The sequence below is a fragment of the Lagopus leucura genome, unplaced genomic scaffold (assembly GCF_019238085.1).
Source record: "Lagopus leucura isolate 7727_CA_CO unplaced genomic scaffold, USGS_WTPT01 Super-Scaffold_100123, whole genome shotgun sequence".
Classification (NCBI taxonomy): domain Eukaryota; kingdom Metazoa; phylum Chordata; class Aves; order Galliformes; family Phasianidae; genus Lagopus; species Lagopus leucura.
This window is the reverse complement of record NW_024962328.1, coordinates 146,413-172,072: the sequence shown is the minus strand read 5'-3', so window position 1 is coordinate 172,072 and position 25,660 is coordinate 146,413. Positions and strand designations below refer to the sequence as shown.

The following is a 25,660-nucleotide window of genomic DNA, read 5'->3' as shown; positions in this document are numbered from 1 at the left end:
ACCACCCCTGGCCCCATATCCCCACCCCATATCCCTCCCCCACCCCCCCCCCCAAAAAAAGAAAAAAAAAAAAAGAAAAAAAAGCAACTGAGAAGGCTTTACCTGTGTTTGTTTAGAGCAAAGGGCACAGTAGCATTTGCGTCACAATTACATTTACAATTAGCAAGTCAGTGTACCTCATCTGAATTGGAGATGTAATACCAGTGATCCCTTCTGTGTGTGAGGCTTGTTATTTACTTTACCTCCATGCGTCAATAGGATCAAACAGTTGCAGGGAGAAATGTTCCTACCTATTCTATGGGAGATGAACTCACCCTGTCTGTTGTTCCATGTTAAACAGTGAGATCAAACCTGAAGAATAACAGAGGATGCTGCAAGGGTGTGGGTGAAAGCACCCCATACCAATCAGGAAGGGATAACAACTTCATGTTATCTCCTGTAGAAGTCAAGCTGGGCCTTCTCAGCCCATGTGTGCCCAAGGTGGGTTCCAAAAGTGCATTAGGTCTTTTTCCTTCAAGTTCCTTACTTGTGTGGCTGGGGATGGAATGGGCACGGACAGCTGCAACACACTGTTCTGAGGCCAGGTCAGAAAGATGGCGTAGACAACTGGTCCTTTGGAAGTGTACCTAAGGCAGGAAGGTTCACTGAGGTAAAGAGCCCACAAGAGAGAATCAACCATGGCCCAACCTGGCAGCATGTGAACACCGGCTTGCCCACCGTCACTCCACAGGGGTCACCTACTTTCCCCTTATTCCAAATCTCTCACTTTGGACCCATCAGAAAGTGCTGGCTGATAAAACCCAAACAAAGAAACAAAGTCCACACATGCTGCCTAAAAGCAAATGTCATCAGTCCTTGCCTCAGACTGTGGTCAATGCATCAGATGAGCTGCCATGTGCTGATCTTGTCATTGCTCTGCATTTCTAGACTGAACACATTTGGGCACACTCAGAACTAAAAGCTCTGTTCTGTAGCATTTCTGGCTATTGATTCACTCACTGTGCTTTTCTCAGAAAGTACAATGGTTGGGTAACAGTGAGCAGGACTGTTATCTAACGTCCTAAAAGCAAATATTACTGCATTTTCAGATTATATGCATTGAAAGAAACTAGCCATCACCACTACTTAAAACAGTCCTGACAGCAATGGTATGGATTTTTTTTTCAAAGAACGACTGTTTTTTAAATCACATAACATGGCTGAAGATCTGAATTTTATTCCGTTCTTTCCACATGATGCTCCTTAGATTACATGTGGCAGTAAGTGAGCACTCCAGCTCTAGGATATCACCTAAAGGCCACCTGTGACTAATGGCAACCCTTCAGAAAATGCCAAATTTAAGAAGCAGCATCAGCTTTGGAAGTCCCAGCCCAGCTGAGCAATGGAGTCCTTACCAGATGGTGTCTGTGCTGTTCTCCATCTGTACTCTCCATGGCTTTGACTCATAAATTGCCTCCCCGTTTGTGCCCAGCCATCTCCCGAGGGCCAGAAGCCTTTCTTGGAAGATGGGAACAATCACTCCCTCTTTTGTAGGTCCCACGTTGAGAAGGTAGTTGCCTCCAAAGCTCACAGTTTGCACTAGCTCCTGTGGCAGACAAATTAAGGTCACAATTGCATTTTCTTCACTTCTGACAACAAAGAAACTCAAGGAGTGCTCTGTCCTCATGAAATGCTCCTTTAGGTCCACTTGCCTGTATGAAGCCCATGCCAGATCTTTTTCCATGTAGCAGAATGAAAGAAATCTTTAATACTTGGTTAACTCTCACACCTGTTCATTTGAATTCTGATTTCTTACCTTGATGATACTGGCTACATCCATTAACTCATCAATGTGCATGTTGCTTCGATAACCCCAGGAGAGCTTGTCAATGGAGGAGCACATCTCCCACTTGTGAGTAGGCAGGGTCCCTGGCTTGTATTTGTCAGCACAGTTGTAGAAGCCTCCGTGATGGCAGGAGCAATTATTACACCAACGGTCGTTCACAACAACAGTATCCTGGAAGAAGAAACGTAGCTCAGAAAACAGAAGGTTTTGTCTGGGACTTTTTCAGCTTGCATCCATCTGTCCTGAGTTACCTGAGGCATCTAAGTTAGTGGGCCAAGTACTTATCCCCTGGGATTTGAATCCCAGAGGTTTCTCTTAAAAGCACAATGTGGACTTTTTAATTCTGGTGAAAGAATAAAACAAGTTTGGCACCTGCCAAGAAGGTTACTCATTTGATCGCATTCATATCTCCATGCTGCCAGACCTTCCACACCTATACAGTGCTGCAGGCCATGAGGGACAGCTGAAGGTTTTACCTTGACGGGACTGTCGTTATACAGCCAGGCAAGGAAGGAGGTAGAATTCCAGTATGAGTCTGGAGCTTCCCAGTCTCCATCTGACCAAATCAAATCTGGTTTATACCTAACAGAGAGATTAACATTATTTCAGAATGGCTTATCTGCTCCTACCCCAAAAGAAGCACTTCAGAGTTTCTTGTCTCTGGAGTCACTTTCATTTCCCATCACTTGACATTACCAAGAGGTTCGTGTTACCACTTCCCACTCCAGAAAAAGCTGCAAGTGACTTTCTTGTAGCAGCAGAGTGATTATCATGGCTCAAAGCACAGGATGCAGTTCTTCCAAACACAAAAGACTGCATCTTAGAGGCAGTTATGAGGCACATCCTTTACCTGCTACAATGGCTACTGTGAGCAGCATGTGTCCAAGCCTGGTAGTTTGGTCAACTGGGAAATCAAAGGAGGGATGCAGATTCATAGCAAAATTGCTCTTCTACTTTACTAAACAGCTTGCTGCTTTTTCAGAACTGCTCTCAGAAAAGGCAGCTTTAAAGGGCATTTCTCTTGCACGCAAGATCTGCCCCTATCTTACTGTACAAGTTAGATTACAGACAAGGCAAACGTGAACCCCTTTTTTAATTACCTCAAATCATTACTGCTAAGTAAACAGATTTCCTTTGGCAAAAATTAGCATTTGTCATCTCTGTTCTCTGCATCTACTTAGCATCTTTCTAGATAGTGTGAAAGCCAAGAACTGCTGTTGCATCCTGACTAGTTGCAGCTTACTTTAAGACAAGATCATAGAGTTCTGGCATTGTCTTCTTTAAAACAAAGTTCTGGGTCTTGAAGCCGCTTTCTTTGTCAGACAGATAGAGAGGGTTGAACCACTCTAACAGAGAATGATATAGTCCGTAGCGTAAGTTGCTGAAGGATAGAAAACACAAAGGAAAGAGTTAGGCCAGCAGCAGGGATTGAGAATCAGTGTAGAGTAGATTACTGGCATTATTATTTCACAGTTTCGTGACTTTGCAAGCACTGTTTTCATATCAAACTCATCATTTTCTGCTGTTTGCCAAGAACAGCCAAGAGAATTCAGTGCATGAAGATGACAAAGCAGCAAAGTGTAGCCATACTTCTCTCTGAGCGCCTGTCCCAGCTCTCCCACGAGGTCGCGGTGGGGCCCTGTGTCCAAAGAATTCCAGTTCCAGGACACAGGAGACCCCCAGTTGGTGAAGCCTTCATGGTGCTTTGTGGTCAGCACCACGTACCTGAGGGAAAGGCTCTGGATCAGGGTGACAAAGGAGCTGAGTTATCCCCAGTCCTCACTGCCAAATCCAAAAATACGAAAGCAAGGAACTGAGAAACCACACCGTGAGGGGTCCTCGTTTGAAGCCCTTTTCATTATCCTTAAAATTAAAAAAAGATGACATGAATAGCAAAGTTTTAAAATGGATTTTAATTCTGGAAAAGATGACCAGCGGAGTCTCGCGGAGCAGTAAGAGCAGCCGTCTCTGTGGCACTTCAGGCACGGCTGTCAGGGACCCAAGTCCCTTCCGGATCCCCAGAAATGGTCTCATCCCCTCACGGACCCCCCGACGCGGCCCCATCCCCTCACGGACCGCAGCCACTGGTGCCACCCGGCCGGTGCCGCGCACTGACCTGGCACCGGCCCGCCGGAAGAGCCGAGCCCACTCACGGGGCTGGAAGTCGTGGGCGGTGAAATGGGGCGCGAAGTCCGCGTACGAGGCGGCGGGCGGGAAGCGCTGCTGCACGAAGCGCTCGTAGTCGGCGCGGCGCTCCCCCCGCCAGTGCCACCAGAACCACTCGGAGCCCCAGGCCGGGACGGAGAACACGCCCCAGTGCACGAACACCCCCACCTTCACCCGGTCGAACCAGGCGGGCAGCGGCCGTGCGTCCAGGCTGGCCCAGTCCGGGCTGTAGCGCGGCGCGGCGAGCCCCGGCCCCAGCGCGGCCGCCAGCCACAGCACCCCGCCCGCCACCATGCTGCCGCCTGACGTCACGCGGCCGCCGCCATGGCTACCGAGGCAAAGGCTCCCGCCGTCGCAACCCAGAGCTGCCCTCCGCCTCCTCACCCGCCTCTGCCCCGCGGCGCGTCCGTGACTGCTGCCTGCACTCTGTGAGGAGGAAGGGAAGGCTGAAGGGTCGGCACTTCAGCTTCCCTGAGGTCCCTCACTCCCGGGTCGCGTCGCCTGCGTGTTCCAATTGAGCCAGAGCAGAGTCCAAGGGCCTCGCTCCCGTGCCCAGACAGCACAGGCAGGCCTGTCCCTGAGGCAGCCCTGTGGTCCTCAGGGCGCTGGTGAAGGGCCCTGTAGGTTTTACAGCCAAAGCTGCTGCTTCTGTGTGATTTGCAAAAGAATCTGTTGCCTTAGAGGCTAGTGGAAGAAAAGGCTGAAACATTTCTTTAATGTTTAATTGTATAACATCCAACAATGTGTGGCTGAGATTTAAGTTTCTGTAAGTCTGCAAGGCAGGAATAAATAGGTGTACTGTTACTATGCAGTGATGTGCTGCTAGAGCTTTGCTGGCAGTGCTTGTGTAACTCTGCCCGTGCCAAGCAAAGGGCTGGGACAACATTTTGTGAAATGCTGAGGCAGACATAACTGAGAACAAGGAAAAATGTCAGGTAGCTACTGGCAGGCAGACAGGATTTGCTGTTCCGAGGTATGGCATCACCCTCTGCTTTGTGTGCAGCACACCATGGCATGGCACCAGGTCTTGGCAGCCCTGGGAATGGCAGTCTGTACAGGTCTGGGCATTTTGTGTCCCGGTGTCTAAGAAAGCATCAGTAGGAGCTGACTCCATGACCCGATCTGTCATCTCCCAGGACTTCTACAAGGACAGAAAATAAAAACAATCTGAAAGAGAAATGATCCACACTCCAGCTGAGCTCAGACTTCCTGGCACTGCATCCCTACATGGCATGTATGTCCTCACAGACGGTCTCTATCATGGAGGACCTGTGAGCGCTCTCTGCTTCCGGGCTGTCATTTGAGGTCCTCAGCTGCCTCCTGCATCGGGAAAGGTGCATCCTCAGGGAGGAATACAGCTCCTTGCTCCGCAGGGCATAAATAATCGGGTTCACCATAGAATTGAGTAGGCAGAGGGTGCAGCAGAAGGCAAACACCTTGCGCAGGTGATTGTTCAGACTTACAAAGATGCTGTAAATCATGAGAATTAGGGCCGGCAACCAGCACAGCACAAGGACGGTCAGCACCATGACGAGGGTCTTGGCCAGCATGATGTCCATCCTCATCCTGGCGTTCTGCTTTCCCACATGCACCTGGTGTTTCTCCATGTATGCCACATGCTGGTGAGCCCTCCACAGCACATGTGAGTAAGCGCAGACAATACACCCCAGCAAAATCAAGACAAGACAGATCCAAGTGAACAGATAATTATTGTCCACAAAAGGGAACAGCTCGGAACAGGCTGAGTTGAGTGTGCAGCAGTTCCAGCCCATCAGAGGCAGGAAGGCATTGGCCACACATCCCAGCCAGAGCACTCCTAGCGCTGTCCACGCTCTCTTTCTCGTCACAAGCAGCTTGTATTTGGAGGGGCGGCTGATGGAGATGTAGCGGTCCAGGGCTGTTAGCAGCAAGCTGCTCAGGGAGGCCGTGAAAGATGTGTTCACCCCTCCCAGCTTCAGCAGGAACAATTCTTTAGAAGAATCAGTTTCATTAAAGACATGGAAGTTAACAAAACTTCCTACAAAGATGATGCTGGCCAAGAGGTCCGCCAAGGCCAGGCTGCTGATGAAGATGTAAGAAGGCTTTCTCCTTGTGCCAGAGGAGGAGAAGATCAGGTAAAGCACCAGACAGTTCTCAAAAATGCACAGTGTTCCAAAGAGGCCACAAAGTGTGGCAATGCTGATCTTCTGTGCTTGTGTGCTGAGCACCATGAAGCATTCCATGCTTTTGGAGCTCGCAATGCATTTGGAGGTATTTTCATACATCTCACAGTTATCCATTATACTTAACTGGAGCCAGGAACGTGCAGGGAGAGTTTTGGCTTCCTGTACTCCAAATGCTCTGAAAAAGATTGAGGGGAAGGTGAGGGATAGGAACACTGCAATTAGTAAATTCAGTTCCCTTGGTGGTATCCCTCCTTTTACACAAAAGGAGATGATCCTGTTGCAACCTACTCTCAAGGAAATGTAGTGTGATGGGGAAATGCCTGCTGGGGGTGCAGAGCAACTCAGTGCATGCTGTGGCAGTCAAGTCCCATTTTTCTCTACACTTCTGCAGTTTAATGCATTCAGATCCCTTCATTTTTACCACACTGAAGAGCTTGTTCTCATTCATCAAGGACAGCAGATGTCTTTGGAGGCTACAACAGATAGCAGTGACCAACACTCTAGAAAACCACATCCACCACATTTAAGCAGCAAGAGATGTTTGTACTTGTCTCCATTACTTCCTTCCCCATTGAGTACCCACTCCTCTGACTGCTGCTGTTGTTTCTGTGCTTGGCAGCAGCTGCAAACACCCATCAGCCTGTGATATTGTGCAGAACCCACTGAGAAGACCCTGACCCCACACTTTCCTCCCACCTGCCCATTGGGGAACAAACATCGGCAGCTGCAGGGTATTCAGTTGCTTGTTACACCCAGAGCATTTTGATCCTGATTTGCATTTCTTGGCGTATTGGACTGGAGTAGTTCTGGACCTTGGGATGAAATATGGCTTAGCATTGCAGCAAGCTGCTCTCCTCTTACGTCAGGTTTTCTGGCATGGGGCAACCACACAGGACCACAGCTATTGCACTCCAACTTCAGCATCTCATGTTTCCTGCAGCAGTAGTTGCTCGATGCCATTATCAAATCTGACAGCCCTTGTCTCCCTAGAGGAGTGCACTATGCAGCCAGGTGGGTTTTGACACATCTAGGGATTCACCAGGGCCCTTGGGGACCCAAAACTCTCTCAGCAAAACCTTGCCATCCAAACCAAGACATCACTTAAGCAAACTCTACTTTGATATCTATTAATTGCAAACGGCTTTCCCTTTCTTAAATTCTCCATACCTGCATTTATGTAGTGTCCAAAGAACACTACAATGCTGTGTTCAAGAAATGTTTAGATATTGTACTACGGGACACAGTCTAGTGGGGAAATGACAGGTGGATGGTTGGACTTGCTGATCTTGGAGGCCTTTTCCAACCTTAATGATTCTATGACTCTACACTGAGGAGACGGGAAACCACTTGAACAAAAAGCAAGTGCCTGTAGGTAAGCAAAGCGCTGTCCCCTGTGCAGTGTTGCATCAGGAGAAACTGGTTATAGTGGCAAAATAACCACCATACTGACTGTTCTAGGACAGTTTCCTCCATTAACCTGATACAATTAAGAGAAGCCCTTAGGTTCAAAATGCAGCCACTGTGCTGGGCTTGTAGACATCAGCCAGGCAGCCCAGACCTCCTCTTCCCATATTTGCTGTGTCTCAGGCTGGATATCAGACAAGGATAGCTTTCTGCAGTTTGGACTGAACTCCCCCCAGTCCTCCTTCCAACTCTGGTGACTGCAAGGGAAGGCACAGGGCCTTGCTCAGCCCTAGCTCTACTTCTTTGCACAGTTTGGCACTATTTTGGAAGTAGCTGTTCCCTCTGGCTAGTCCCTCTGGCTACATTAAGAAATGCCCAGCAGTTATTTTCCTGACGTTAAAAACTCTATGGCACAAGTGCCACGTTGAGGATTATTTGCTTTATTTGTTTTCAGTCACTATCTGCCCACGTGTGACTGCAGTAACAGCGTCCAAAGCACACTAGTGCATTGCTGCAGAGCTGCAACACTGTGCCAGCACGAAGCACACAACATGGCAGAGCAGTGCTCCACTGAAATCCCACAGGGAGCCAAATGCAGCATCAATCAGCAGAGTGCTTGGCCTCAGAGCTCAGCACCACTCACGTTTAAAAAGCATTTGGAAGTCTCCCCAGTATATTTAACGTAAATATTTTTTAAAACCAGCTGTAAAGAGTCAGTCTTCACTGAAACACTTACCTCCTTTTTGCTCTTGTTAAGAAAGCATTCATCAAAAAAAAAAAAAAAAAAGGAAAAGAAACAAAAAAAAAAAAGGAAACAAAACAAAAATTGTTACACAGTGCAGTTAGTCCTGAATATTACCAGACTTCTCCCCCACATCAGCATTGTGGCTCGAAGTAAGCGAATGATGCTTCACCCTGAGAAAGGATGGTGCACTATGGGACGTCCCAGGGGCTGGGGCTTGCTTCTCACCTCTTCCTGTGGCTGGGCCTTCCCAGCTCCAGCCCAGGGCAGCTCCTGCAGCTGCAACTGCTTCCCCCTTCTTTCACAGCTCTTCTGCTCTCATCTGGGTTCCACGCATAATGACGTGTTATTCTCCTGTGCTGCATCCTTTCTTGCTCTCTTTCGCATTCTTTTAGTGAGCGTGTGGTTCTTTCCTTCCCCACTTCCCCTCTGTGTCTGTGTTCTGCTGGCCATGAATGCCACCTTGTTCAGCCATGCTCACATGTGCCCAATCTCCCCCGGTTCTGCTATGCTCACGCAATTTTGAGGCAAGAGACCTCCAGTATCTTCTCCTGATTTCTATGAGGGAATGGAAGAGGAAGGGAAGGAAAAGAGTCAGAAGGCAGATAATTTATGTTCAGCTGTCACACACGGGGAACTGCTATGTGAGCCTTTGGGCCCCATTCACAGCACGAATCCTCCTCTGTGCCACTGGGGCCAGTTCTCTGTGCACCAACATGCTCTGCTGATGCCAGAAGAGTAAGGTTGTATTTTCACTGTAAATGGCAGGGAAAGATAATAGCCTAAGTGACACAATAAGGCCTGCAGACAGGACAGACCATGGCCTAGAGAACAAGGGCGGAGCTCCCACTGCCTGGGGCTGCCCGTGCAGCAGGATCTGTGCTGCAGAGCCGGGACGGGAGGCGGTGACACGGAGCAAAGCTGCCCTTGGAAGCCCACGGGCATCGCAATGGTGGGAATGTGAGAGTCTGCTCCCAAACCGAAGGATTTTGCCCCATTGCGGGCGGCTGCGGTGCGCGGCGCTCGGCCGCCCCCGCCCGGCCTGCTCTGCTCTTCTGTCACGGTTCGGAGGAGAGAAACGTTTTCTCCGCAGCACATCCAGAAGCACGGTCCGACCTGCACTTTGATGCGCCCTGGCAGAATAACTGTGATAGCCTGAGGACTTTGTGTTCACCTCCAGCTTGAGTTTGTTCCCTTATCTGCAGCTAGCACAGCTGCGAGCAGCCCTGGCTTGGAAACTCCCCACTCCATGCCAACTGCTGAGATCAGTGGTCAATTCTATGTTCCCACAAAAGTCACCTTCTGCTTTTTTTTTTTCTTCTTTTTTTTCTTTTTTCCCCTCCTCCTGTTTGTTTTGTTAGCTGGCACTGAACAAGCATAGAACCAACCACAGCACCGCTGCTGGAGCACCCCTTGCTCTGCTGCGCTTAAAGGTCTGCTTCTATCACCTGGGGTGGCTGAGTTCAGTGCATCAATCTCATTTAGCAGTACTGAACGTAGCAGCACACCCAGGCACCAACAAGACAGTGCTTCTGAAGAAACGCAGAGGAAAAAAAAAAAGAAAAAAACAACACAGCATTATTTTTTTCTGCATACTGTGGCTCAGAAGCAGAGCATGCTGGGCTCACCCTCCATCCCCATAGGCAGTGCCTGCATCAAAGGGAGCTGCTCTGAGAACTCCTCTGTGTGCACTGCAAGGGTGGAAATGCTTTTCCTGCTGATAGGATGAAAAGTCAGTTGGTTTAAATGGGCTGAGGGCTTTCATGAGCTCTTGTGACTTACTGCTGTATGTTCCAACAGGAGTTGCGAGATGGTGAATAGCTGGGAGCATCTCAGTTTGGGTCTAATGAAGCTCTGAGGATTTAATGGAACATTTATGCAAAATGTTGTCTCCTGCAGTGTCCTGTCTGAGGGACGGGTGGTATGGACCAGGGCGTTATGGCTGGAAGAGCCTCATTCAGTTGTCACAGCTGTAGAAATGTGGTAGAAGAGCTGAGTAAGGCAGATCCCTGGTGAGGACCGAGGTCTGTGTTGGGTCTTAAGGATGCAGCAGCACCTGGAGCTCCGTGTGCCCACAGCTTCTGTTCCTTTCTTCCACTGCTGAAAGCTCAGTGCAGGTGGTGCTGCGGGGCTGGGCCCCGTGAGTTGATGGTTCTGCTGACCTGAACGCACCGATCGCAACCAGAGCTGAGCGGTGCAGCACAGGCCATGTCTGAGGTGGCTGGGGCACTTCCGAGGCTGAAATGCTCGGTTACAGCAGGCATTGTAGTTTTCAAATAGAGAACCACCGCAAGGCCTCAGACATAAGAGTAGGTGCCAGGAAATAGAACGATAGGAGAAAAGGGAGCGGCCCCCGGCCGGCTATTGTGCGAACGCGGAGCGCAGCCGCTTCCGGGCAGGCGCCAAGCGCCGCTCCCGCGCTGCAGGGATTCGAACCGGACCCCGCCCCGTCATGGCGGTGGGCGGGACTTGTCTCTCATTGGCTGTAGGGAGCACGCAACGCGCTACTATTGGTTGGAGCACGGTGACCTGGGAGGCATGGAGAGGGAAGAGGTTTTAAAAAGCGACGGGAGCGACCGCCATTTTGTGTGGGAGACGGAGAAGCGGCGGTGTGGTTGGATTTTGCTGCGCGGGGGTTCGGGGAAGTGACGGCGGTGAGCGGCGGGGTCGGTTCGGAAGGGCCTGCGCGCGCGTCTGTGGCTACAGACGGACGGCACGGACAGAAGTCGGTAAGGCGGGGCGCTGCGGAACGGCCGAGGGCCGCCATGTTGTGCTCGCGACGCCGCGCCATTGTTGGGAGCGGGGCGGGGGCGGGGGCGGAGAGGGGAACGCGGCCCCTGAGAACGGAGCTGAGGAGAGGGCGAGCCGTGGGCCGAGCGAGAAATTGTTTAAGAGCTGTCGAGGAACGACGACGGGCCGACAAAGGTGGGAAAGCGGCCCGAGGCAGTGGTGGGGGTTGGCGGTGCGGTCCGAGCTGCGCCCGCTGCGTGCCGTCAGGTTTCGGCCCTCGGCCTCCCGCGGGGCGCTTCCCGTTGCATTTGACTTTTTTTCCATGAGACCAAGGATGAGGGTCTTGATCGTCTCTCCTTAATTAAAATGCTAATTGGACTAAGATGTCAGCTGTACAGGAAAAACGCTGTTCTCTGTGTAAATCTAAGTGTGATGTTAGGTTAATATAAATAAAGTAAAACCAGTGCTGCCAGGTTCGAATGTATATTCAGCATTAACAACTAAGAGGGACGCAACTGACTGCTAATTCTGTGAATTTTATCTTCTTTTGATAACTTTTTTTTGTAGTTCCAAACTTGAAAGGGAAAACAGTTGTTCTTGTGCCTGATTTCAGACTCTCTTTTATGCAGCTGCGACTTCTCCCCTTGGAGTTTAGTGCCGAGAATCTGATGTTGGGCTCGGCTGCCTGGCTGAATACAGCGGATCGGCCCATGAAAACTTCTGTTCCTAGCCAAAGGAAGGAGTGTAGTGAAAGGCAGCACTTACTCTTTCAGGCTTGGAAGCAAGAAAGGGGGCAAGAATTGGAGAGAGTGGAATCGGAGAAGACTACTGAAAGGTAAATGAGACATGGAGAAAATAGGATGACTGCAGGAGAGTCAGCATCAAGGTGCCAAGTATGTGGCGGCATCTTGGTTTTCCTTCAGACATCCAGTTACAAATGGCTCCTTCCACACTTGAGTGTGTTTTCAGTTCACTTAGGTTTTTAGTTTGTATTCCACAGGTGTGCCCTGGTCTGCCCCTGTGTGCTACCTCCTTGTCTCCTTCCAGAAAAATCGGTTCTGGAAAGTAGATCTCTACTTTGCCTTGACTGACTATAACTACTTAGGAATATCAGGAATCAAAATAGTCTTTTTTTAGACTGGGGCATGCTTTATCAGTGCAGATTTCACCCAGATCACTTAAGTGTAATATAGGTTTGGTTTAAATGTCTTAAAGATTAAATACTAACACTTTTCATTTGATATTGTGTTTTGCGAACAGTAAAACTTTCACATTTTCCTAGTAGCACAATTTGTTAGGGAAGAAGTGGTGGCATGTCCAGTGGTTGGGCTGTCCAGAGGACCAGCTTTTTCATAAATAGGTAGACAAAGGTGTGCATTGGTATAGGTCTGCACACAAAGGAGTGGTCTGTATACAGGATGGATCAATGCATGATGACCAGCAGGTCAGCCATTAGCAGCAGAATTGTTAAGACACATCAGTTTTCCTGGGTTTAAAAAAGAAAAATCCAAACTTTTCCCTTTCTTTACAGGTGACATTTAAGTTGAAAATGGGTGGTGGAGAGAGGTTCAATGTTCAGGTTCCCCAGTCTAGAAATATTACCAAGAACCATCAACAACTTAAAAGCAGGCAGAAGAATAAAGACCAGAATTCACAGATGAAGAAAACCTATATGAAGAAAGAAAGAGGACATGGATGCAACTCACTGTCTGGTGCATGGCAGGCCATGCAGAAGGCAGGAAAGAACAGTGTTGATTTCCCCTGTAATCAAAATTGGAGTCCTAATTTATCAAATTGTAAGCTATTTTTCTCGCCTCAAGCCAATCAGAACTATGCTGGAGCAAAGTTTAGTGAACCACCCTCACCAAGTGTTCTTCCTAAGCCTCCGAGCCACTGGGTACCTGTTTCTTTTAAACCTTCTGATAAAGAAATAATGACATTTCAGCTTAAAACACTGCTTAAAGTCCAGGCTTGAGATGGAACTTTAAATCTTTTACAGTTATTTAAATTTATAGGCCTCCAAATTTGAGAGTAGTTACTCAGAACTGCAGATGCACAGGTAACATGACCAGATGTTCTTGCTGCGTATAAATGAAAGAGAAGGGGATAGGTGGGGAAGTTTAAATCCCCAGTGTTTTACCTCAAAAGTTGTGTACTTTGTTGATTTTGCTGTTACATAGGGAATTTCTCAATACTTAATTTGATTAAATCCTAAACTGTCACCACTTGCTGTAGGAGTAAATGAGACCGTCCCTAAAAATTGAAATTGAGAGTCCTTTTTGTTAATGGTATTGGAAGACCAGCTTTTATTGAACTTAATGCAGCAAAAAAAACCCAACCCACTGAAAGCTTTAGTCAGGTACTCTGCCTTTTAACCTAGTATCAGATTTTCTAGTTAAAAGTCTTCTGAGCAGAATTTCCTAGTTATACCCAGCTGCCAGTGGAAATGCAAAGATAATTTTTTTCATACCTGTGAGATCTGACACTCAAACTTTTGCGACTAAAATTTAGTTTTAGGAAACATTTTTACATGTTCTTGAAAAGGTGGAAGAACACTTTAAGGAGGTCTGTGTTTCAGTCTCATTCTAGCAGTATTTCACTGGAACCTCGGCAAGGTAGACTGTGCCAATTAATGACATGCATGCATTGCCAGGTGACTGCCGAAAAGATCTTCCAAAAATTCTTTGTATTCTGATGCACTGATAAGTTCTAAAAAATTTTTTTTGGTATCATTTGCTAATTTTAAGAAAGCTGGAGTGGTTACTTAAGATAACTTTAAGTTGGTTACCCTATAATTAAGTTACAATACCTTGTGTAGGCACGCATAGTGTTTGATAGGGAAAAGAGAGCCATGTAAATAAATGTAATACTTTGTAGCATATGTAAATTTATGCTGGGCTTTCCTGCACAGAGGTATTTTTAGAAACTGGTAAATGTAAGATGACCATGCTGAGTTTGTGGCCTGATCTAAAAAATACAATTAAAAAATTATTTTGTTAAACACAAAAGGACATTTGTGGCTGTAGCCTTGGACTTAATATACAGTGAATGTGTACATTTTACTTGGTCTTGGGGTCATTTTTAAAATGAATGCAGTGCAAAAAATAATTATTTAGAAATTTGTAATAAAATTTAACAGAACTGCTTAGTTTAAGATACTTATGCTCTGAATGTTGTGCTTACAATCAAATTGGGTGTCACAAAGGACAGTTTGATGACAGCGAAGGACTGCCTCCAAAATGAATCAGTATTTACTAAAATTTGTGAAGTTCAGTTCTTGGGTCAGTGTCAACATATTGATTTCAGTGCTGTCACAGTTCAGCTGATCCTAGAATAAAAACAACTGAACTGTAGCAATTAGAGTCTGATATTATGCAAAAATCCAGTAACAACTGAAAAAGTGGTTTAACTCAAAAGGGAATTTTGGCGACATTACGGAATGCTTCTTAACGTTCTTTTCTGCATTCAAAGGCGGTGGCAGCTGGTTGAATGCTTACAGATCTGTCAATTCAAAATGTGATGGAAGTGGCTGTCTTTAAACTCAAGTCTTTCTGATCTGGACCTTAACAGCTGTAAGAGTACAATTGTTATAATTGTGTATACTCTATTTCAAATTGTCATTTACTGCACATGTACAAATTGGAAGTGGAAAAAAAAATAAAATTCCCCCCCAAAAGTATTTTAAGATGGTCGTGGAAAAGTGGGATGGCATTCTTTTTATGGAGTGCTATAAAGTACTGACTGCATGTCTCTAGTCTATAAATGTCAGAGGAACCTGGAAGTTACTCAGCAGTGAAGGATGTTTTTTGAATGATGGCCTTGTCATTCATGTCTTGCGCATGATTTATGAACACAGAGCTCAATTCTTAATTCCAATGGAATTAAGAAAAACTTCAGCGCCCACTGAAGTTCTGTCAGGCTCTGCTCCAGAAGGCGCCTCGCAAGCAAGACAACCCAGTCTGAGCAGATGCAGCTCATGTGTAACTGAGCAGAGCTGCACTCCTGCTTTCTGTTGCCTCATAAGTGGCTGGCTCAAGAGCTGAGCTAGAAGAGAAACATCCTTGATTGTTTCAGTGCTTGGTGACCAATCTACAACAATCTACAGCTGTATTAATTAAGTCAGAAGGTGCTCTCAAGTTATAGTCAAAACTTTTACATTTTATTCCCAATTCACAGGGTTATTTGCACAGATGGAACACAAAACTCCAGAAGAAAGGATGTGTATGAATAAAACATTAGCATCTTTTGATCAAACACACTACAGGGTACATAGTTTTCCCTTCCTATTATAGTCTCATCAGTAAGAGCATCTCTAGACAATTATTATAGCAATGGACTACAGACTTTAAGCATGTTACAAGATAAATGGAGAAAACCAGCAAATATTAATGGGTGATTACGTCCTAAAAATGTGTGAATTTTTCCTTTGTACTTCAAACAATTATCTGCAACACTCCTGCCAAAAATCATAGCGGTGCTGCAGCGTTTATCAATCCAGATGGCCTCTGAGTATATTCCAAGCTGTTACCCCAGACTAAACATTAAGGAAAAAGAAAAAAAGCTCTTTCCAAGAGCAGAGTTCAAAATAACATTTAAATTGAAAATTTTCACTTTGAATAAAGCCATTATACTGCACATTTAAACATATTTAAAAGACACAGAAAGGATAACATTTAGCTTTCAGAGACCAGTCTGCCATAGTCCCTAGTTTAAACACCCAGCTACTTAACCACTAAATTTAAGATTTTTAATTAACAGTTGGGTGCATGGACTTTTAGTGAAAAAGAAGTTCCAATAGAGCCTTCTATTACTGCTGAGATAAATCAATATTCTGCAAATATTTTGGAGTACAGCCATTACTTTCAGCAGAATTTTACATACTACTTCAATTCTACAAATTTTGCAGGAATGACAAGATCTAGCTTACCACAGAAAACATAATTCCCACCATTCTTGAGACTCCAAAAGAAAGATGCTTATACATGATCTTTTGCAGCCTGCATGTTCTTGCATTCCAGCTGTGCATAACCTGCAGGTAGCTTGCACTAGACAGGCTACTGTTTTGTTTTTTTTTAGAGCAGGAATGGGATACCTGCATCAAGGAAGGGAGATGTTATCTAGATAGGCTGTGGCTTGACTTGCATGAATGCATAAACATTCCCTGCCCTTTTGGCCACATCCTGCTAACTCGTCCCCAACTGAAAGGCCCACAGAACAGCTTCTTCACAATTTTTCCATGGGAGCAAGAACTAGGACAACATCTTTATTCATGCACTCTTGAAACATCGTGGGTTTGTGTTCGGCTTTTCTGGCTTGTTCATATACACAAGTCAAGTCAAAGTTTAGTCCTACCTCTGGGAGAGAAAGAAAGAACCATCAGAAGTGTCAGATACTACATTATACTTGCAATGAATTGGATTTTCAAAACAAAAAAATTAAACTGTGCTATATACAAATGTTGAGGCACACAATATAAGGACACAATAATTAAGGTATGTCACTATTACTCTTTCAACACAAATCAGAAACAGTCTGGACTACAAAGATGTTCTCCTTCCCTTCCTCCCTGTAGTTGTACCCGTAGTTCTGGCTGGGCTAATGTGAACTTTAGGTGCAGCAATCCTCTGCAGGCTGCTGATTAAAACACAACTGCACACTCCCAAGAGAACGGTGAACCATTAAGCAGTATTTCAGTTGTGAAAAGCACACATTCATTTATAGAAGCTTGAGAAGTGTGGGCTTTCTGCTGTTGCAAGCCATTTCTATGCACAACAATGATATCCACGGCCCAGTGACTGGTAAGCCCACTCTTACACTTCCTAAGCATTCAAGTGATTCTCAGAATAGTTTTTATTCTGTAGCTGACAAAGGACTACTTGTATATACCACAGGCAGCTTGAATTCTAAGCACCAAGTTGCTAGAGAACCTCAGCTGGCACTTTTTTAATATGACAAATGTACGGCGATGAGCCATTGCGAGAAATTTGGTTATATGTGAATCTTCAGTCACTGATTTTCAGTAGTTCATAATGTGACTAATATCTGAATTAAAACCATAGAGAAGCCAGTAATAATGAAAGTTAATCAAAAAGAAATGTCAATATGTTAGACCAAAGCATATGCTTATCATTCTTATTTCATCTAGTACCCCTTTAAAGATAGAAAATGATATTTACTCAGGCAACAAATGATAAATTCCTGATTTTACTGAAATACTATAGTAAGGATTTTACTCCATAGGGGATGCACAGCTCTTCCTAGCCATGCTTTGGAGTCAAATTCTAAAGCTACAATAATTCCAGTGGATCAGTATTTCCTTCATTTTTTTTATTACAGCATGTTTGCTAAATTTACAGCAAGCAGAAAATAAGCTGGGTCTTTAGTTATTTTGATCAAAACATTGATGTTTTAAAGGTAGTACACAATATTTGTTAAAAAGAACATATAAAAATACCTTTTTAGAAGCCTCTATAAGAAAGGAAATACAAAGTTTAATCCCACAACTTTCCTCTGCTAGAGCTGCACACTACTGCTACAGTTTTAAATAGACTTTATGCTGTTTTTAAACTATACATCCAGGAAAGTCTACAAAACTAAAGGAACGTGCATATAAATGATTGCATAGCAGAACATGAACAGTAACTGCAAACAGTAAAGGAAAAAGTTAGGAACACCATCAAACGTACCAAGGTTCCTAGAATCAATCCCCTAAGCACGTTCTGCCACTAACATTTAAAAGCCATTTGCATTTCTTGAAAGGCCCTGCTGAACACTAAAACCAAACCCTAAAACACTTCTCTAAAGATGATCTTTTTGAAATTTGTGTCTTCATTCACTACACAGACAGCATGGAACACCGGGTGTCTGATGCTGGCTTTTTAAGACAAAGAGAAAAAAAAAAAACAATGCCAAAAGCCATTTTCATAACAAAATATCTTGCCTTCTTCTAGAGAAATACTGTTAAGATTACACACTGGTTTTGTTATTTTTCACATTCGATTTACTAAATGCACTGCATTAGTGAAACTAAATAGCTAGAGATGCAGCTCTTGTTCATACCCAACTTTAAACACTTGTTCTTAAGTAAAATGAAATTTTGTAACCAAACCACTATCCATTCTGAGGAAGAAGTGATTCAGACTTGCTTGACTAAATATTTCTCAATGTATAAAAGCAAGCCTTTTTTACTCAAGAAGAGAGATGGCTACAGTTTTATATCTATGAATACACCAACTAACCACAGGAGTCATTGGCATAAAAGTTGAGTTCTTATATACTGTACACACACAACTTGAAACAATCTACTTGCATCTAACAGCAGGAAAACTAAGCAATTTCATGGTTAACTGCTCACTAAAATTTAGAATAGATACAAAAACTGCGTAAAATATACACACAACCTAATATTTAGATGCTCTGCCATTTTCTGGAATCTGAATTTAATTTTCCATTTCAAGGTCCCCCCCCTCAACCCTCACATATTTAGTATTAGCAGCCAGGCCAAGAGCAGTGAAGCCCCTTTCCTGACAAGTCACAACGCTGCACAGCCTCTGACCAGGCTTCCAAGACCAGCTGTGTCCCGTGCAGTACATGCAGCGCTAGCACCACCTCTCCAGATGGCAGAGAAATTTCAAAAATCTCCCTCCACAGAGCTCCATTTACGAACCTACTTGTCACTGGGCATGGAGAACACAGAAACCTGCCTCTGAACAGTGAAAACGTAAAATTACCAGTCTGCATTTCACAGCAGTCAGTGTTGCGCTACAGCTGTCCAGTTTTCCATTTCATCACAACGTTTAGCGTTAAAGAACATGTTAAACAGCTGGTTTAACTGTTCAGTACAAACTGGTATCAATTGCTATGGGCATGACATTTTGAACAGGACAAGGTTGCAAATTACGACCAATCAAGTCATCACCGATATCTAAGCATTCAAAATGCAAATCTTTACAAAAATATACATTGAGACACCACAATCAATTCAGAGCTGCCCATAACACGTAACCAAGAGGACATTCTCTCTCTCTCTCCCTCTGTCTCAGTGGCTGCTCCACACTGTTTTAAACTTTAACCATTGTTGTCTGCTACAGGGAAAACTGACGAAGAAAAGATTTTTTTAGCACTGTTGCAACATCATATTCCTGATAATTTAAGTAAACTGAACTGTGTGTAAATGAGTCTTACATGCCTAAAACCAACGTGGACTCACTATTAGTGGCCACTGGACTTGGGACTAGTCCAAGACCTTGATCTGGATTTTGACCTAGATCTAGAATGTGATCTTGACTGTGATTTGGATCTAGCTGGTTCTTTTTTTCTCGACTCCTTTTCATATCTTGAGCTGGACTTATAGTGTGTTTTAGAATCTGTTTTAGAAGTGCCTCTAGATTTGGTGTGAGATGCAGACCTAGACCGTGATTTAGCCTTCATTTCTTTCTTGGGCTGTGACTTGGATCGTGATCTTGAATTGGACTTAGATCTTGAAAAAGATCGATTGCGGTGTTTGAACCTATCAGAATAAAGGGGAGAGAGGAGATTTGAATGTAAAAACACTATTCTTAGACATCTAGTACATTAAAAATTGTTTACCATTTTTTTGCAGGAGAAACGTTTTTTTAAACCTACATTTAGGGAATACAATGGTCTACTTTTCAATGTAAAAAGCGTAAAAATTATTTTACCTATCATTGTCCGAATGGCTTCTGCTACGACGAGGTCTTCCAGTAGGTCTACTGCTAGAAAGGCACATCAGAAAAAGTAAACAGTGACAAATACCTATGTATGTATGCAAGTGATTAATTTTTTTTTTTTTAGCATGCATTTGCTTTTCAGTTATTTTTTGATGAACCACAAAAGCATTTCATTCAGTGTCTGATTTGATGCAGCATGCAAGCACATAACTTCCACAAGACAATACAAAAAAAGAAAACTCAAGATTTTTAACAATTAAACAGCCTATACTCAAGATTTTTAACAATTAAACAGCCTATGTGGTGCTTTTCTTCCAAGAGACTGGTGTGCTGTTGAAGCCAAACACACGCTACACTTACTTTCTGGGACTATATGATCTTCTATAGCTGTAATCAAAAGAGCGACTTCTAGATCGTCTCCTTTCGTAACTCCGGCTCCTAGATCGCCTGTATCTGTCATAGTCATCGTAACGAGAAGAACTGTATAGGTTTCTCCCCTCCTTGGCTTTCATTTGATTTGGTGCTGGAAAAAACAACAACAATATTTAACATTGAAAGTTTTCTAAGTACCCTACTTCCCTTTTAGTGACAGCACTCCCGCTATCCACACATTTGACATTTAGTAGAGAACCTATTAGTGATTCTAGCAAAGGCGCTTATGAAAAGGACAGAGATTGCAGTAAGCCACTTGCATTTTGCTGCTTTAAATGCTGGACAAAAGCATTGTTGCCTTGTGAGTAATACTGTCCTAGAAAGAAAGCAAACAAACCCCCCCAGAAAACCCCCACACCACCAAAACAACCCAAAGGACGACAGAAAAAAACAGCACAAACAGTAACAACAGCGGAATGCTTCACAGAGCCAGAAACACAGAATTGTTTCTGTAATGCGATTTCAGGCCACCTGGAAAGAGTGACAGGCTGCCTGAAAAACTAAACCATGAGCAAAACGTCCCAGCATTCCTAAATGTACCTAAGCAGCTAACAGTGAATTAATTAAACACAGTACCACGCATTAAACCTGATCCACAGTCTTAATTATTAAAAGTCAACTTATACAGAAGCTGCAACTGATGAAGTCACACAGAGAGGTTTGATCCTACAAGGATCCCTCTCCCCTATATAACAACGCACTTCACCCTGTAACATTAATATTAAAATCATTAGATAGAACACAAATCAGAAGTCTTCTTTCTTAACAAAAAAAGCACAGATTTAAATGCACCACGCTGTACAGAGCGCTACCTGTACTGACAGCTACAATTTCCATGATTTAACGTCTCCTGCTAACAACACTAAAACAGACTAGCTAATTTTTTTGTTCAGAAACTCAAAAGAAATCCCAGTGTTTACATACAGGACAGATGCTTGCTGTGCAGAGCATCATTTCCATTGAGTTCAGTAAAAGTTAACTGTGCATGTTTCAAGTGCTACTTTGATAGTTTTAACTGAAAAATCTTTAAGGCACTTTTATTAACTAGCTGCACATGACTATTATAATTCTGCTCTATACCAGTAGGTAGCCATGTCTTATGCTCCTTGAAAGCATCTTCTCTTTAATATATCTGTATCTACCTATACTTATGAATACATTCGTAAGTAACAGAAAATACATAACAGTTATTTCTTCAGAAAACAAGACTTATTTTTCAAGTTGAAGTGAGATGCTTTGAAATTAATTTTCCTGAAACCAAATGAAAATGAAGATTTTACCTCAATCCTGGAAACCGGACCGCACTGGGAAACATCAACAAAGAATCAAGAACACACTTAACCACAATATAAACATTGCAATGCATTAAAATTGGGTTACTCATTTTGACAGGGAACATTTTTGAAAGTGTGTTCCTGAAAAAAAGAAAAAGCTTGACAGCTGCACAGATAGTTCTTAAGTACATTCAGCGAGTAGCAAGAATTAGATCATGGTGACTGTTACACTTAGCTAGCTGTTTTTAATTAGCCAGGATACATTAATAACGTGCCTTCAATACAAAATATCCTTTGATAAAAGGAAAAAACCCACAACCAGGTGCTATTTATATATCAGCAATAATGTATCATAACAATTAATAACAAGGGTAATGTCATCTGGCACTAAACATTATGGCTGAAGCCATGATCTGATGAAATACCCAGGGAGGCACTTACTCTTCCGATCGCCCTGTGCAAACTGGATTTCTATCTGCCGACCACAAATCCACTTTCGGTCCAAATTATGGAGAGCATCTTCAGCATCGCGGACATCTTCAAATGTGGCAGTGTTAAGGTACTTGAGAATTTGAGTAGCTTACAGATTCAGTATTGAGAAGAAATCAGTTATCTTCTAGTTTTACAGGCCGTTATTTCTGAATATTTTGTTCACAGCAGTAAGTACTGCAGTTTTTTTTTTTTTTTTTTTTTTAATTAACCACCAATTACCTGAGACTTCCTATAATAAAATTAAAAACTCACAATGCAGCCACGAACTTACCAATCAGCAAGCAATTGCTATGCAATATCCTAACTTTTCTTCTTCCACTCGTAAGGAAGAAAACTGCATCCTTCTCAAAAATGCATTATTTGCTCACGGTGATTCAACTTTCTGCACTATATTCACTTTACTGAAAATAAATCTTAGTTCTGAAGTTGCTAGGCACACAAACAATAGAAATCAATATTTATCTATTAATTTTAAAATTGGGATGATGCTTTCCTTTTTGCCCACTGGTTGTTTTACGTTTAAATGACATAATGCCAAGGAGATACATACAGACCTTCAACAGCCAGAGATAAAGGCATACACTGAAGCCCCTGCGCTCCAACGTTCAGGAACAGAATAATTACTAATTTTTATCTGTGAGACTGATTGCTACTTTAACTCACACACCTTCCGGCTATGGGGCAAAGAGCCAGATGCCTTTCTTCTCACAGTAACTCAGTTCAGCAGCAGCATCTACGCAGAAAACAAACTATCAAGTGGCAGGTATAAGTATCTCCATTACCAAAGAATGAATGCACTTTCATTCCAGACCACAGTTATGACAGCACTCACAATGTAACAGGTTTTGCCAATGGACTAAACCAGCATCATTCATCAAAATTACTGCTTACATGACAAACAGAAGAAAAACTGTTATTCTGTAGGATACATCAGGTATGACTCCTTTAAGCTTGGCCACCATTCAACTTCATCTTGACCTTTAACTCTTTAAGGGCTTGTCAGAAGGACTTGTCATGAGATGCTTGGCCAAAAATGACAGATGGCTTTATCTTTAACTTTGAAAAACAACCTTTTCCCCCTTTTGCAGATAAAGCGAAGCTTTGTCTCCCATTATGGCTTGTCCTTCTTCCAGCTTTTCTTTATTTTTTCTTTTCCCAAACTGTCCCTTCTCTTCAAGCCTGATCCTTAAGAGGTCTTTGGCTTGTCTACTTGCCTCAATTGTTGAACTCTACTCTAAAGGTTCTTTCATGCTTTCTCTTTGGGGTCGCCAATACTGTACAGCTTTACATTCTGAGGCAACAACAGAGGACAGTAAATTAGGGGACAATATTAAAGAAAGTTCACCTCATTTGTTATACAATCTGCTTTTGATCAAGTGATTCCAGTTCCCATTTGTTAAATTAACAATAAATACTAGCCACAGTTTGCTAAGTGCAAGTTTACTTACGTACCAGTTATAATAGAAACCTGGTAGACAATTCTGAGTCAGTGATAAATTTTCATTTCAATCGCATAATATCAATTTCAGTGACATAAGGCTTATATATTACTGGACTTAAGTTTTGCAAAAAGGTAAAGACAATTTGAGAAAAGTTAATCTTAAAAAAATAACGAGACACATATAAGACACTTATCAGAAACAACACAAAAGTAAACTGCTTTTTCATTTAGATATGTTACCTCTTACACAAACTTGAATTTCAAACTTCAACACCCCTCACTAATCAGCCATCTGAAGAAAGGATATTGAACATAAGCAAATCCTCTGGGACGACGAGTGTAGAAGTCAAGCGGAACGTATACATCAACTATAGGCCCATAACGACCAAACTCACGGCGCAAGTCTTCAGACCTAGAATATCACAAATATCTTACATGTCTTCCCACTATTTAAGGTATTAAAAAATAATTTTATATATATATATATATATATACATATATATACATATACATATATATATATATATATAAAATCTACAATCACTCATCTTTTTGGATGGTAGAAGATGCATGTAGCAAATAACGTTGGGGGAAGTGTATGAGCTGTTCATTGCTAAAGCAACGCGCCAGGCTGCCCAAGATCACCACCACGGTTCAGGATGCTTAGGATAACCTCGGTATTTTGAAATCAGTGCTCAGCACAACTCAGCAACATAAATGTAAACAGAGACAAGAAGTGACACACAGTAGCCAAGCCAGTTCAATGCAAAGGTGGGCAGAAAGTGAAAAAAGGAATCTAACAATTATTATACTAACCATTAACATTGATTTTACAAAGTGTAAACATGAGCTGTAACGTCCAAAGGAAAAGCACAAGAATAACTTTGTCACTCTTACTGACTTCTATGGAATAATCAATACTTACAACCACATCAAAGAACAAAGCCGGAGTGAGAAACCATTCATGCCTTTAGGTCAACTGTCCCAAAAATGTGGCTTTAGAGCAGAAGACAAAACTGTTCAACAAGTTTGTGACAGCACTTGAAATAAGTGCTGTCTCCTCAACAGAGGACCATCTGTACTCATATCTTCTGGTGTCATTTTAGGACAATAGGGAAACATTCACATCACATAAACACAATATTACATCAAGGAGTTACTGATGCTTATTTCTCTTTCACATTTGTTGGAAAAATAACTACACTGTACATTATCAATGACAGCAGAAGGTAGCTGTAACAACCAGCTTCAAGGTCTCACGATGGAACCATCTCTAACAGGAATGAGCCATGTAACAGTAAGCTTACACTGAAAGCCTAAAAGGGAGCACTGTTAGTTAAAAAAAGAAGTTTGAAAACGAGCCTTCTTCCATGACTTCTAGAAGAAAATAATCTGCAGGCAAAGAAGAAAGAAAAGCCGTGCAAGAAGAATCACTTTTAATCTGAAATTACTTATATTCTTTATGGTCATGAGGTTCCTAATTCATTCAGCCATGCCTACACCACTGTTAACTGAACACCTTTTGTGCAACCTTCTGGGCAGCAGGTCTGAGAGCTCAGGCTTGTGATTTACACAGCCAGACCTCGCAACGACTGCCACACCAACCCCACGATCACCAACAGCAGAACCGCCGCGCCGCAGAAACGGAACGGAGAACGCCAATACTCCGACAGCCACGTGCAATGGATTCCTTTTAATTCTTTTCGCTCATTGCGAAGATCTCTCCCCTAAGCCCCTGCACGTACGTTTACGTTTTGCTACAACATAATTATTACGGAGAAAAACGTTTTCCGTCTCTCCCCTCCCACTGAGCGCCACCGGAGGCCGCAGCCCGTAACAACCAGCGTGAACGAGCGGGCGGCAACTACCGCAGTAACGGAACGAAGCGCGCGGAATTTCGGGGACGTCCATAACGAAGGCACCGCTACGCCTTCGGGCAGCACCGCCCATTTAAGTCCAGACCGCAAAGCCTGGCGGCTGCCGGCGTCCCCCCTCCCCCATCCCCGGGTAGCGGCGCTCCGCGGGGCGGCCGAGCTTTGTTCTCAGCAAGGCCCTGGGAAGCGATCAGCGCGAGGTGGAGGAGAAGAGGGCGGCGCCGCGGGGAGGCGGTGGGCGGCCCGGTCCCGCACGGCCTGGCGAGCCCGCGAAAGCCTGCGCAGCCCCCGCGCCGCGCTGGCGCCTGCTCCGACTCACCGGGTGTCGTCGGCCACGTTCCGCACGAAGAGCGAAGTGTTGGGAGGGCGCAGGTAGCGCGACATGGCGGCGGCACGAGGGGCGGCGAGCGGCGGGGCCCGGGCGC

At 44.0% G+C, this 25,660-nt stretch overlaps 4 protein-coding genes across 9 annotated transcripts in view; 1 reads left to right on the top strand and 3 right to left on the bottom strand.

Annotated features, from left to right (window-relative positions):
* Positions 1 to 4,285, bottom strand: part of FUCA1 (alpha-L-fucosidase 1) — a 4,809-nt gene extending 524 nt beyond the window's left edge. The window contains exons 1-7 of the mRNA XM_042887860.1: positions 3,942 to 4,285; positions 3,416 to 3,550; positions 3,069 to 3,206; positions 2,302 to 2,407; positions 1,796 to 1,996; positions 1,395 to 1,585; positions 527 to 626 (exon numbers count right to left, since the gene is read on the bottom strand). Coding sequence (XP_042743794.1) covers positions 527 to 626; positions 1,395 to 1,585; positions 1,796 to 1,996; positions 2,302 to 2,407; positions 3,069 to 3,206; positions 3,416 to 3,550; positions 3,942 to 4,285 — 1,215 coding nt within the window. The remainder of the gene's footprint in view (positions 1 to 526; positions 627 to 1,394; positions 1,586 to 1,795; positions 1,997 to 2,301; positions 2,408 to 3,068; positions 3,207 to 3,415; positions 3,551 to 3,941) is intronic.
* Positions 4,286 to 5,119: 834 nt separating this feature from the next.
* On the bottom strand, positions 5,120 to 6,270 carry CNR2 (cannabinoid receptor 2). The gene has a single exon (XM_042887861.1). It carries the CDS (start codon positions 6,268 to 6,270, stop codon positions 5,215 to 5,217), a length of 1,056 nt encoding a protein of 351 aa, XP_042743795.1. The 3' UTR covers positions 5,120 to 5,214.
* A 4,613-nt stretch (positions 6,271 to 10,883) lies between these two features.
* PNRC2 (proline rich nuclear receptor coactivator 2) lies at positions 10,884 to 14,717 on the top strand. Of its 2 annotated transcripts, none has more exons than XM_042887808.1 (3): positions 10,884 to 11,031; positions 11,662 to 11,867; positions 12,564 to 14,717. In XM_042887808.1, exon 3 carries the CDS (start codon positions 12,582 to 12,584, stop codon positions 13,005 to 13,007), a length of 426 nt encoding a protein of 141 aa, XP_042743742.1. In that variant the 5' UTR covers positions 10,884 to 11,031; positions 11,662 to 11,867; positions 12,564 to 12,581; the 3' UTR covers positions 13,008 to 14,717. The 2 variants fall into 2 exon arrangements, with proteins under 2 accessions (XP_042743742.1, XP_042743743.1); XM_042887809.1 differs by lacking the exon at positions 10,884 to 11,031 and adding an exon at positions 11,146 to 11,227.
* Positions 14,718 to 15,169: 452 nt separating this feature from the next.
* On the bottom strand, positions 15,170 to 25,660 carry SRSF10 (serine and arginine rich splicing factor 10). 5 transcript variants are annotated; one of them, XM_042887805.1, is made up of 7 exons: positions 25,555 to 25,660; positions 23,669 to 23,773; positions 21,870 to 21,973; positions 20,083 to 20,245; positions 19,714 to 19,767; positions 19,440 to 19,541; positions 15,170 to 16,386 (listed from the first exon to the last, which is right to left on the bottom strand). In XM_042887805.1, the coding sequence occupies exons 1-7, from the start codon at positions 25,617 to 25,619 to the stop codon at positions 16,368 to 16,370; spliced, it is 612 nt and encodes a 203-aa protein (XP_042743739.1). In that variant the 5' UTR covers positions 25,620 to 25,660; the 3' UTR covers positions 15,170 to 16,367. The 5 variants fall into 5 exon arrangements, with proteins under 5 accessions (XP_042743739.1, XP_042743740.1, XP_042743741.1 ...); XM_042887806.1 differs by lacking the exon at positions 19,440 to 19,541; XM_042887807.1 differs by lacking the exon at positions 19,440 to 19,541 and having other exon boundaries at positions 19,714 to 19,764.